The sequence below is a fragment of the Pleuronectes platessa genome, chromosome 20 (assembly GCF_947347685.1).
Source record: "Pleuronectes platessa chromosome 20, fPlePla1.1, whole genome shotgun sequence".
Classification (NCBI taxonomy): Eukaryota; Metazoa; Chordata; class Actinopteri; order Pleuronectiformes; family Pleuronectidae; genus Pleuronectes; species Pleuronectes platessa.
The window spans coordinates 15,183,690-15,196,981 of NC_070645.1; the positions used below are offsets into that span (position 1 = coordinate 15,183,690).

General features: G+C 41.1%; 1 protein-coding gene across 1 annotated transcript in view; it reads left to right on the forward strand.

Moving 5' to 3' along the window:
- esyt2b (extended synaptotagmin-like protein 2b) overlaps window positions 1–13,292 on the forward strand; it is a 28,007-nt gene that overhangs the window by 9,578 nt on the left and 5,137 nt on the right. The window contains exons 7-14 of the mRNA XM_053413029.1: window positions 2,359–2,414; window positions 6,913–7,033; window positions 8,036–8,212; window positions 8,326–8,408; window positions 8,833–8,881; window positions 9,480–9,569; window positions 9,701–9,796; window positions 10,374–10,475. Of these exons, the coding sequence (XP_053269004.1) occupies window positions 2,359–2,414; window positions 6,913–7,033; window positions 8,036–8,212; window positions 8,326–8,408; window positions 8,833–8,881; window positions 9,480–9,569; window positions 9,701–9,796; window positions 10,374–10,475 (774 nt within the window). The remainder of the gene's footprint in view (window positions 1–2,358; window positions 2,415–6,912; window positions 7,034–8,035; window positions 8,213–8,325; window positions 8,409–8,832; window positions 8,882–9,479; window positions 9,570–9,700; window positions 9,797–10,373; window positions 10,476–13,292) is intronic.

Below are 13,292 nucleotides of genomic sequence, written 5' to 3' on the forward strand. Positions count from 1 at the left end.
TCCTGAGCGAAATCTATTAAACTGAGATTTGAATAGTTTTTGGATATTAAAATACAAACCCAGGTATTTTAATCTTTTCCAGCAAATAAAAAATGGTGCAGCAGTGTAACCCACAATGTTATTATGTTATCTAACATAAGAGCTTACTCAACATTTTACTGTGAATATCCCAAATGCCTGGATGTCTTTTATCTCATTAGTGTTTCATTGCGCCTCATAAAACTTTGTTTCTCTGAATAATGGACATACAGTGGACCCAGAATGATAATTTCATTATTCAAATCACAGCTGAATCACAGGATAGGATGTAGTTTTTAACATTTCACAGTCTCGACTACCAGTTGGTTTTTACAATTACCAGCTGCTTGCATATCCACTATTCCTCAGTGCGAATGCCATTAATATTCCTGTGAGAAACCCCTGTGCAGAGCCAGATGCTGCACAGCTACAATGTTTGACCAGGATAATCCCGATGGGAGGACCCAGTGGAACTATAGCAGAGCTTTAAATAGCTGCAGATGAACACAGCCCTACTTTGGCAGATTTCTCTGCACACTGCTAACGCTCGCTGAGAAGATGTTACTGTAGGAAGCTGCAGGGTGAAAACAGCAGTTAAGAAATGCCAGTGCAGTCCCACATGTATACACACGCACACACTAACGCGTCTAAATCTTCCCCCCGCTTCCAGTCGAGGAATATTAAACTGGTAAACTGAATGAAAAAATAGCAACACTGTTCTGAGGAACCCCAATAACTCAGCGTCCTTTCCTCAGGGGGCCTTAAAAGGTCGGATCCTGAGTGCCAGGGGAAACATTTCCAGACCATGAGAGGTCTCAGCCTCGTCTGCCTGAGAGGTTTCACTAATGCGACTCAGCGCAGTGTAAATAAAAAGACGTAACACACACGGCTAAAGAGATTGTATTGCTCCAGCACAGTTGAACAAACACTTTATGTGATGACTCATGAAGCAGAGTGGAATTCTATTGTGACTGAGAAAAAACATTTTGGGGAAGAAATCAATTTCAAAAATAAAAATCCCAATTTGCAATATTTGTTTCTCAAAGTTCAGGATTTCCAGCTTTTCTCTGTTGGATATCACATAAAATTAATTTGGGTTTAAATGAGCTGTTGTACATTGTTTATCCACTCTCTTGACGGGAAATGAGAAGTTTGATACCGCTCATGTTAACGTGCGACCAAAGGTTTTACATTTACCATAATATCAACCAGAAAAAAGCAGGAAGTACCAAAAAATTGAGAAGCTGTTACATTGAGTCACTTTTGAGGATTCCTCATTTATCTAAAAAAATATTATAATTCGGTCGACTAATTGTTCCCTGACTTATTATTTCAAACTCATCTACCACTAGGTTTATATTTGGGAGAGACTCATAACCACAATAACCCAAATACAACAAGGCAAATCCAGGGTGTGTCATTCTACAGCATTTTCACACACACACACACACAGCCGCCCCTCCTCCGACATCACTCACAGCGCTGCAGTGCTGCCCTCTCCCCTGCAGCGCTCGGTGCATCTGCTGCAGTGGAAGCAACGTGGGCAGGAAAGTAGGATGAGAGAGGCTCATTAAGAAAAAATACTGCTCCTACAGCTCGGAGCGTGCAGGAGCACATCAAAGCTTTCCTGAGAGAGAGAGAGAGAGAGAGAGGCAGGATCTGTGTGTCTATTCCAGTGTCTCTCACAGCTCCACTCATACCCACATTTGACAAGTGAATCAAACCTCACATGCTTCAATTTGTCACCCCTGAATAAAGAAGACGAATATAAATCAGCACTGATATCATAGAAAAGTCTCCTCCAGGCTGCAGTTGCTTTTATAAATATTTTAGTAAGCAGGTGCTTCTGTGTTCATTTCCCTTCGAGGATCTTGTGCTTTCTCTCCTGTTAAATATGTGAAGTCAGAAAACTGTTGTTTTTCTGCCAAACTCTGAGAAAACAACCAGCCAGAATAAGTCGCACCTTTTCCTTTTTTAAATTGTTTACACGGCAACAATACAGCAAAGTAGAGTTTAAGTTTCCCAAAAGGTAAGTGTTGATTTGTATTGTTTTGCTGCAACTTGTATAGAACTCTGCTGGTAATCAGTGGAGTTTGTTGGCCATATAACAAAAAGCCAAGTGATAAACGTAGCACAGGAAACAATAACAGTAAGTGCTGGGATATATTTTTGTCATTCACATCATTCACACCTTCCAACAGTGTGATCTCATCTCGTTGTATTCAAACTGTGGCGTCTTTAGTAAGCGTTATGGTTGTTTCTTGTTCTCAGGTCTCAGGTTGGAAAAGAGATCTTGATTTCAATGATTAAAAAAAACAATAAACTCTTGTTCTCTTTTAGCTTCTGGATATAAACTGGACCGGCCTCAGTAATCTACTGGATATTCCAGGGCTCAAGTAAGTAAATTAAAACTGGCTTTTCCTGCTATCTTACAAAGTGCCTTTGTTTCTGTAAAAGTGAAAAAGGTTTGCGTTGGTATGAGGTTGGTCGCGTTTGGTTTCAGGAACCTGGACTCGTGCCTACTTCTCTTTCAAGCCATTAATCACTTTTGCATTATTGTGTAATCATGATCATGTACTATGGCTTTTTCATTAAGTCATTCTGAACACATTGTACCTTTCAAAGTATTATACTCTAGGCCTATTTTTGGTTTAGGTGTAGGGTGTAGGATAGATGGAATAACTTATTCTAACCTCTTGAAAAAATAGTGAAGTGTGTGTTTTCCCTTGAGACTGGCTGGCTCGTTACCTGAGGAGATAAAATCCACCAAATGCTAAATAGTTCTTTTGGGGGTGTGTTTCCTGATGTGATGGATGCTTCAGTTCCTGGTCTCAGAGCTTGACCAGACTGTTGATTTAGGTAAACCTGTTTTTTCTGTCGAGCTCTTTGCAAAAACACCCTGAGATCAAGCATTTTGTGATCTATGTGTGACTTATATATTTATTTTACTAAAAATAACCACATAAAGATTATGGCTTTATGATCAAACTGGTCTCAAAACAGGTGAGATCAAGAAAAGTGATGTTGTTATAACCTGTTGTTGTTATAACCTGTTTACTTTGTCCTGCTTATGCTCGGTGTCCTCCCCCAGCGGCTTGTTGTATTGTGCGAGGGGCAATCTAATGAGAGTTGATTAAGAGATACCAACAGCGCAAGACAATTACTCGCTGTTGTCCCTAGTGGCTCATACATCATTCACGCACAGGCCCAAATAATGTGACTCATGCACCAGTGCTTCTTTTCTGAGACTACGGTTGTGTGTCTTATGCCCTGCTGCTGAGGACAGACACGTTGACACAGGCCCGGCTCAGTGACCGATCTCCCCTCAGCCCTTCTGTTTCACTGCTCCGTGGGGGCTGTAATGAATCCAGGGAGCTTGTGCAATCTGGCATGTGACTGTTTGTGTGTACACATGTGCTTGTGTGCGTGGTCGTGTGGGTTGTCGAGGTTTCCGGCTGCTGACAGACAACATCAGCTGCTGTCTGGCCCCCGGGTATCTTTCTTAAACCCTGTTTTCATTACGCAAGATGTCTCACTTGTTTATTTACATGTAAGAATGTGTTTACATTGCTGCTGACTTGGGTTTAGAATCCGAATTGAATCCAGATTAAGAGTCTGCGGTCATGCTAGCAGCTCTGTGACACTTCCTGGATGTAGCAATGCTCGGAATGGCAATGCTAACACACTGAGGGTTGTAGCACGTATACTGTTCCCGATAAACTCTTTAGGAAAATGTTTCCTGTTGTTATAAACCAAGTGAGAAGTAGTAAAGTCATTTTCTCATTGACTTATATAGAAACTGACTTCTTTTAAAACCAGAGGGCGCTCTGCTGGTCATTTGAGAGAATACAGGTTTCTGGAGCTGATGAGAATGTCATTAGTTGTTCAGTTTATTAGTCATGGAACAAAATAGTGGCCATAATTAAAAATGTGATTCGATGACAGCACTAGAGGAAAAGTGTGGGGACTGCCAAAGTGATCACAATTTATCCTCAGGGGGAGATGAACGTTTATACTAAGTGTCACGGCAGTTTATCCAATGTTTGCCTTGACATTTCATTTGAAAAACATTGTGGATGATGGATGGTGGCGCTAGAGGAGAAGTTAGCAAACCACAAAAGTAATCTAAAATGAACCCTCACTGTCCGGTCCTCCACCTCAGAGTTGTGGATATATTCAAGTCTGGTGGCACACAGACAACGCCATCCACAGGGCTGTGCTGCCAGGATAGCTAAAATGTTATTGTCTGTCAAAAGATGATAGACATTTGTCTTTTGTTATTGCAATGTTTACACCGGGGGTGCAGCCAGAGCTGATGCAGCAGGTTTACACCTTCGGCTCTCGACGGGAGAAAAAAGCCTTGGCTCTGATTAGAGTCGTAATGTCTGTAATCGGCTCACAGACCCGGCGTTTCATCGCAGGATAAGCTGATGATTGATCAAATGAATGTTTCTCCTGACTCCAGAAAAAAACGCTGGCATCTAAATTGAGTTTGTTTCATCGGAGTGTTTGTGAGAGAAGATGGAATCTGTGCCGGATCAGTGTCGCGTCGCAGAGAGGCTGAAGGAAGCTTCGGTTTTTAAAGGAATGTTGTTTGGTTTTGTCCTGAAGGAGCCACAGAAACGTATCAGTATTCTCACCAATTTATGAAGAACAATCCACTTACCTTTATGAGAGTAATCAATTCCAGGATTGAAATTGACTGCTGGAACTTCTAATAAATACATAAATAAATCATAAATCCTGGAACTCGTTCACAATCTTGACTGTTGCCCGGTTGCTGTCAAATTATCCCCCCCCCCGGCGATCCGGGTGGTTTGACATTTAAATCTCATCAATCTCATTTTAGTGTTTCCAGTGTTACTTGTGTAAGCAGAATGTTTTACATAATTAAACCCTGTGTTTCCTGGGGAACTTTGGATTTTCAGTCTGACTGGTCAGTTTTGCCCTTTAGCCTGTGTGTGCTGCTGTGTATGATGAATGGACTGACAGCGGAGAGGAAATTAATGGGAGTTGGGGAGTGGTGGTGATTCTTGTAATCACAGGATTATTTATACACTGCTGCAGAGCTGAGAGCAATAAATACAAAATCAAACCCCACAATATCCATCTTCTTCAATTTGAACTTCCTTTTTAATCACGTTAATAAATGAGTTTGGAATCAGAGTAACTGATGTGTGTGGTTCAAAGGTAGTTTAACCACGTGAAGTCTTTTGAATTCCACAGAGCGGCTTCTTCAACTTTACTCTGCTAAACTACGCCAGGTAGCCTTCAGTCTTATCTCCCATCTGAGGTAGCACATTGTTTACACCTGGTAAATCAGATCATGGTTTCAGCTCAGATGGGATTAGAGAAGACTTTGAAAAAACGTAGGATCATTCAAGTCCATTTTTAAGTAAGGGCTTTCATTCGCCGGAGGATTAAGTCGAATCAGTTCCCTGCTTTAATCACCATCAGCAAACTAGAAAGATAAGACTCTTTTGTTAAAGGAAACCTTTCAAGGAAAATGATGTGTATAGAATCCTCATACTAGAATCTAGTATGAGGATTCTATACACATCATTTTCATTTTCCATCTAGTAACTAGATGGTACAGAGGAGAATCAGGAAAAGGTCTGTTATCAAGTATAAACATGCATGTACATTCTAATATGTAGATCAGAGATAGGAACACTGTGTCATTACATTTGTATGTAGGTTGATGTTGAAAGTTCTAACATCAACCAATGAATTGATGCACAGAATGATTAGGTGTTAGTGTGAGGTGGGGGGGATGTTTGGATGATTGTGATTGATTAATTGATTGACTTGAAAGATGCAAACAATCCATTTTTTTAAGTTTTAAAAATCAATAAAGACTTATATTGTAACAAAATCGGAACATCAAAAATATGTTTCCGTTGCAACAAACAGGAACAAGTTGTTAAATTAGTTCATATTCCATATGCTAGATTTAAATAACCATTCGTCTGTTCCAGCAGTATGTTTATTTTTACCTACATTTTCAAGTTCTTGTTGTTTCCCCCCCTCCAAGTTACACATTTCTATAGCATTATATTTTAAGTTAAATATTTAAGATGGTTTTAGCTCAGCTTCGGGCCAAGTAAATATTTAACTGTGTTTGGATTTTCTACAACTGCACAGTCAGCTGAATCTCTGTAGGTGGATGTTCTTGGCCTCAGTGGAACACATGAGCTCTGTCTGAAAGAATCCTTAATCCCTATTCAACAAGAAAGTTGGACAGGAGTTGAATTATTGACACCGATCGCACAGAGGCCTTCACGGAGCTACTCTACGTTTCTGCACAGGTGTGAAGCTGTAAAGCAAAAGGGATTGGTCCATCAGGTGCTCTGTGTACGCAAGCGTCTGATTTATTAGGCCACTTGTCAACTGAGCATGTTGTTGTACCTTATGTGTCAGCACTGATGTGTTTCCTTGAGTAGCTGTGATCACTCTTAAGACAATCTCAACCTTCTAGTTTGGGTCTCGGGCAGTTTGAGAACTCTTTAGATTTGAACATGCCGATAGGTAATATGAAGGAGTTGTTCTGTAAACACAACATCCAGTTTATTCTACTTCTCCAGCGGTGCCGTGGCAGCCCGACGAATACATGGAAACCCTGCTTTGACCTCACAGTCCTTGTTGTCGCTCTGTGTTGAATCATTAGAGGATCACTTAGACATTCAGGGGTTTCTTGGTGAGCAAGCAGCAACATGCGTGGACCGCCTCCAGTTTTCCTATTATCCTCTCACATGCAAAGCAGAAATGAACGGCACTAAGCTGAGAATATTTATAACCCAAGGGCACCCTTACCGTCTTTTAAATAATTAATTGCTTTATTCTTTTTATCTCTCTTTCCCCACTTCTCTCCACCCTCCACCTCTTTCTTCACAGTGGGCTCTCCGACAGTCTCATTCAAGATATAATCTACAGTTATTTAGTTTTACCCAACCGTGTCACCATCCCTCTGGTCGGGGACGTGGAACTGGCCAAGCTGCGCTTCCCCATGCCAAAGGTACTAATGCAGTTTTGAAATGCCTCCAATTAATTCCAGCATGTTTATAATGGCTCCTCGTTGTAAGGGTCCAGGTTCATAGTTATACTCAGCTGTGAAACATCCAGGGAATTCATGGTTCGTTGCACAAAGCCTTGATTGGTTCTGTCTGCTTTTTCTTTTCAATCATAAAGTTGCTTTCATGGATTTGAAGTCAACTCTGAGTCTTAAAACAGAACGAAGCCCGAACAACAGAAAGAGTCAAGGCTTTAGCCCTGCTGTCTGTATCCATGGCAACAGGAAACAGACAGCGGCATGTGTCCTCATCGGGTTCAAATATTTCTACTGGAGATATCTGCTGCCTGGACCACCACCAAGAGGGATCATTATAAACATAGATAAAAAAAAAATCTCAATCTTTGAATCAGCTCACTATCCTCTTTATCAATATGAAGCAACAACAGACAAATGTCTAAATAAATAGGTAAATGTACAATATGAACACAAGGAAATAATATACAGTGAACAATATAAACTGAAAACATGAGCATTTGCTTTTCTTCTCTGTTATATACCATGTTTTCATATAGAAGTTTATTGAATTTTAATGTGATGTTTCTGTGAGGTTCAGACTGTTGATCCAACGAAACAAACCACGTTCTGTGATTTTATAGACTAGACATTTAATGGTTAATGAAGTAAATGGTTTAACAGATCTATTAACAATTTAAATTATTTATTATAACAGCCCTGGTCCGATGTTTGTACATGTACATATACAGTCTAGCTTTTAGTGGAAGCTCCAGTGTACTGTAATTAGATGCTGATCTAACTTTAATCACAAACGTCTAACTCTGGAAACAAGCCACAGTTTTTCCTCTTGCTCTGCCTCACACATTCATTCCGAGCACTGGTGGTAATGTCACATATAATCAACTCTGACTCCTCCGTGGCCTCCAAGTGTCACATGCTGCTATTTCGGAGTCGCTCCCCGTTAACGCTGTGCTCGGCGCGTGTCCGCAGGGAGTCCTGAGGATCCACTTCTTGGAGGCTCAGGATCTGGAAGGCAAGGATAAATTTCTGGGAGGGCTGATCAAGGGCAAGTCGGACCCGTACGGCATCGTGCAGATCGGCAACCAGCTGTTCCAGAGCAAAACGGTGAAGGAGTGCCTCCATCCCAAGTGGAATGAAGTTTACGAGGTGACGAGTTTGAGACATCAACAGCATTGTAGTTCTAATCAAAGTTCTTGCAATTCGTTATTTAACATATATAATCCGTTTGTTGCTTGATTGTTTAACGCTGTGTTCATCAGGCCCTGGTGTACGAGCACACGGGTCAGCATCTTGAGATCGAGCTGTTTGATGAAGATCCAGACAAAGACGACTTCCTGGGAAGGTGAGTCTCCCTCATCTCATGCTCTGCTCTGATCCTGTCGCAAATAAATCAGAAGAAACATGGTCTGCTGCTCCTCAGTGATGCGATGAGGACGAACAAGCTTTTCTTTGTTGTCTACCAGCTAACAGGGACGCTAAGGCTCTGGTGTCCCGTTACTTTTCAAACTCACGTCAATGTTGAAACCTTGAGACGAGGTGCCGAAGGTATCTCTGCCTGCATCAATTAAAGTGAAGTAGTGATGTTGTTCCGCAGGCTGAAGGGCAAAACCGATTATTTTGCCCCAAGGCTGTAACACTACACCCAGCACCGGCCACACGAGGCAGTCGATCAATACCTGGACTCACTCTGTTTGGATTGAGAGGTGTCATTTGTCTTTTTGATGTTTGCCATTCAAATTTAAGTAATAATGTGCTGTTATTCACAGCCTCATGATCGATATGACTGAGCTGCACAAAGAACAGAAGGTTGATGAGGTGAGTCACTTTCTTCAGATTGTCCATTTTATAAAAAATTTGTTGAGAGTTCACACGTTACAAAGAGTCTTTGAAATAAGAGGAAATATGCTTATTCCCCCTTTCTTGTCCAGAGTTGTATGAGAAGATTGATTTCCTGTTTGTGCGTATGTAAATAAATATAAAGCTACAGCCAGCAGCCAGTTACCTGAGCTTAGCATAAAGACTGAAAGTTTGAAACACAGCCTGGCTCTGTCTACAGAAACAAGCTCAGCACACCTGCTGCTCTCGAGCTGCTTTCAGACATATGCTGAAGTCTAGATATTTTCCTGTCATTTTCCAAGGGGGCTTTATGTGAAAATGAAAATGTCCGATTCAGTTGTTCCGGACTTTTCTGTTTATTGCTTTTCCTGCCACCCCACGAGTCAGTGTTGATGACTGAACATCAGCTGAAAGAATCATGATATAATGTGTTCATAATTGAGGTTTAGAGGTTCTGGTAGGTTCATTAAATCCCCTTTGAAATCTTCCTTTAAGAAAATGTCCTCCAGGTTGTTGAAACACATAAATGAATAGTTTGATTCCGTCAATGACTTAATGTTTTCTGACATTATTCCAGTGGTTTGACCTGGAAGAAGCTCCCACGGGGAAGCTCCACTTAAAACTCGAGTGGCTGTCTCTGCTCTCCACTACTGAGAAGTTGGACCAGGTAAAATAATAGCTTTTTACGATGACTCCTGCTTTAACAGAACAGTAGAAGACATGTTTCAACATGTATGCATTTGATACATGTCAGTCATGGTTATTCTACTGCCTGTCCTGTCCTTCTCCTCCAATCAGGTGTTGCGGAGTGTGCGGGCAGACAGAAGCCTGGCCAATGACGGGCTGTCATCAGCGCTGCTGGTGGTCTATCTGGACTCGGCAAAGAACCTGCCAGTAAGAGACAATGCTATTGTCCCGATTCTGTAGCTTAATGCACTTCTTCTAGCACCGAAATATATTTATTATATTTATTCTCCTCCCAAAGCACTTTTGTTTAAGGATTATTTGTCAATGTGCAGCAATGCCCCTCTCTCCTGTCACCATACTGTTTCATGCTTTGTGACACTCCATTGCATTTGCTTTTTATGTTCTTTGAAATTAGTTTTTTCACAGTTAAAACCACAACCAAGCTGGATTTTCACATTGTTATCCTTACTACAGCAAAACCAATCAGAAAAGAACAAGTGCATTGTGGTTGTCGCCTGTTGCACCACATGGCTCTTTAGTTAAATGATGAGGTCATTACTTCTGAAAGATTTTGTCTCGTATAAAATAATATGAGAACCGTGAATCTTTATAACCTCAATCTTTCAGGATTATTACATTCTTCCAATAAGGTTTAAGATGCTGTCATTGCATTGAAGGTCATAAAGTGCCTGGAGTCCTTCGGTTTAATATCTCATTTCAATATGACGCTTGTTGCCGATCTCAGTCCTCATAACTTTTTATTCTCTTTGCCTCTTCACCCAAGAGTGTCTTCACAGGCAGCTTAGGCTGTGGGAACTTGAGTGAGAGGAGAGCGTCTGGCCTCGTCTTTTGCGAGAGCAATACTTCGGCGTATAGAACAATATTCGTGAGTCCGCCAGAGCGTTTGCATCGTGCCGGTGTTAGCATTAGCAGTGTGCAATGATGTGGATTGAACAGTAACAGGTGTTTTTAAAACGTGTATCTTGGAGCATGTGTTAGCTGCACGACTGTAAACGTCTAATGGAAGTTTCTCGTTTAGATTCCAATAACTATTAACAAGGAGCAGAAAATAGAACCGAAGACTCAGCCGAGTGACAGAGCTCATAACTATCTCTGTCATTGAAAAAAGTTGCACTGTGGCATAGACTGTTTATCAAGATGGACGACATGACAGCTGCCCAAAAGTGAAGCCAGATAATCTTGATCGCCCTCTTGTGGATTGTTGCCGTACAGGTCATGAACCACAACCACCTCCTCCATGTAAGCGGATGGGACCAAACTAAATAGTCAAAGTACACGTCAAATAGATTGTTACAGAAAGCTTCTCTCTGTCATTGTATGTAGTTATTCTCACACTGCTAAATGCAGTTGTTAGGACATACACTTTTGATTCAGACCTGTGTTTTCATTACAGAAGCAACTACACCATCCCTCACTCTCCTTTTTTATCTTGTACCCACATCGTACATGTTTCAACTCATGTTATTATCCGGGTCTGTCTCGTGCCTCTTCTCAACCATGCCGAATCAGTCCCGTCCTACTAACTGTGGGTGTGATTTTCTCCCCCCAAATCTCCTTGTGGCTTAAAGAGCAACCTGTCAGATTTCACCTATGACGGGTTGAAGCAAGTGTCAGTCTTTAAGGCCCTGAAGGTAATGTGGGAAAATTGGACGGCATGTGCACATTGTAAACCCGGTGTCTCTCGTGTGTTGGCCCTCGAGCACCATCTGACGTCACGTGATTGTCACACAAGCAGAGCCGATTGTCTTCTGTGCATGAAGGTGGATGGTTGCACCGTCTGTCGTGTGTGTCTTGTTTGTGCTGTACACCTCTGTCTTGCTTCATGTGGATGTGCATGCAGGAGTTTAATGTTGCACTCAAGTGTTACTGTACACAAAGGGCAGTTTTCAGTCTTTATTCCTTGTATGGTTGATTCTTCAGCATTCACACATAGAGAACACATGCTGCATTACCACACGGAAATCATATCCAACTGATGTTAGAACTTAAAATCTTGCATTTCAGCATATGGATATCAGCATACTGGTAGAGTAGGAATGTAGCAGTACAACATTATCACAGTTGCTTTACAGAATAAGATCGATAAAAAGAAGAAAAACAATGTTAACTAGGACTGAATAAATGCTGCTGTGTATCTCATGCATTTAAAATGAGGAAACAGCAAAGAAAGATATAGAGATAAAATATTAAAATAATAATATTTTAAAATAATAATATTTTAAAATAATAATATTTTATCTCTGGTATTATTATAGAAGATTAAGCAATAAGAGGAAGTACTCTCAGAGATAAAAAGCAGGATGTTACAGAAAAGACAATACCAGAAAAATACAAGTAAGTACATAATTGAATAAATAAATAAAATAGAATACAATGATACATCTGTGAAACTCTCAACACTTGAGAGTTTCACAGATGTATCATTGTATTCTCAACACAGATAAATAAGTATAATTCAAAATAGAACTCCAGGGAGGCTGTGCCAGAGGCGAGAACCATAATAATACAAATATGCCTCACTGGGGAGTTTTCAACCATGATTTCCTTGTTAAGTTTAGTGACAACATTACTGGCTAATATGCAGCTGTTCTTAACCAAGCACAGCCTCAGGTTACACAAACTCTTACTCAGAAATCTACTGCTGCATTGTTCCAGGTAGCGTGAGTCGTTTCTTGCCATTAATATTTCCAGGAAGTGTCCAGCTTCCCATTGTCACACACCCGGTGATACTCCCTCTCTGCAGCAGTGGCTGGAACCCACCGCAGCATCGCGTGTCAGTTTTGTTTGGCGTTATAGGGCAAATGAAGTGCAAACACTTCCCCCCCCCCCCCCCCCCCCCTTCAGTCTGTCTCAGCCGAGGACATGTTCAGAAATCTAAAATGCTGCTTAAATGTGACAAAGTCTCCTCGTGGGTCTGACATCCGAACAGAGACCCAGAGAACATTGGCAAATATTCTGGATGAACACGTCTCTTCTTATTGAGAGTGAATTCACAATGAGGTGCACACCAGGGTGAGCTTCAGTGCAAAACACAAGTCTTCACCCCAACAATGAGGAGACAAATCTTAAGGAAGAATCATTTAAATCGTTTATACATTTTAATTGATTAGATAGAGACACACTTGGGATATGACTCCATACAAATTGAGCTCTGTATAAGAAACTGCCGGGAAAGACATTCACTCTAATTAGCCTCCATATTGGTCAATAGATTAAACATGATGGATTGGAGGCGTTTGGCCTTTCCCCTGCAGGGCTATTCAAACTGTCATGAGAAATTTTTTCACTCTAGAGAATAAAATAAAATTGGTTCTCTAAAACTGAAACTTCCCCCTATCTACAAAGATCTTTTCCTCTTGACGTCTCCATGATCCGTCAGCCAAAGAACGCAGTAGTACTCCTGCAGGACTGTAAAATAGCGAAAAAACAGAGAAGACTTATAATAAAACATGGTAAATGTACAAATAAATGTATTTATACAGCAGTTTCCAGTCATATCGACCGCTCGAATCCCTTCACTCATTCGCTCATACATTTCTACAGTGCAACAGTGCAGCACTTCTTTTATCACACATCTTTCACACTGTCAGCACAGCCAGAGGCAATTTCATAGGCCAGTCTCTTGCCCGAGGACACATTGAAATCTGTCTGATGCCAGGGATTGAACCATCGACCCTTTGAA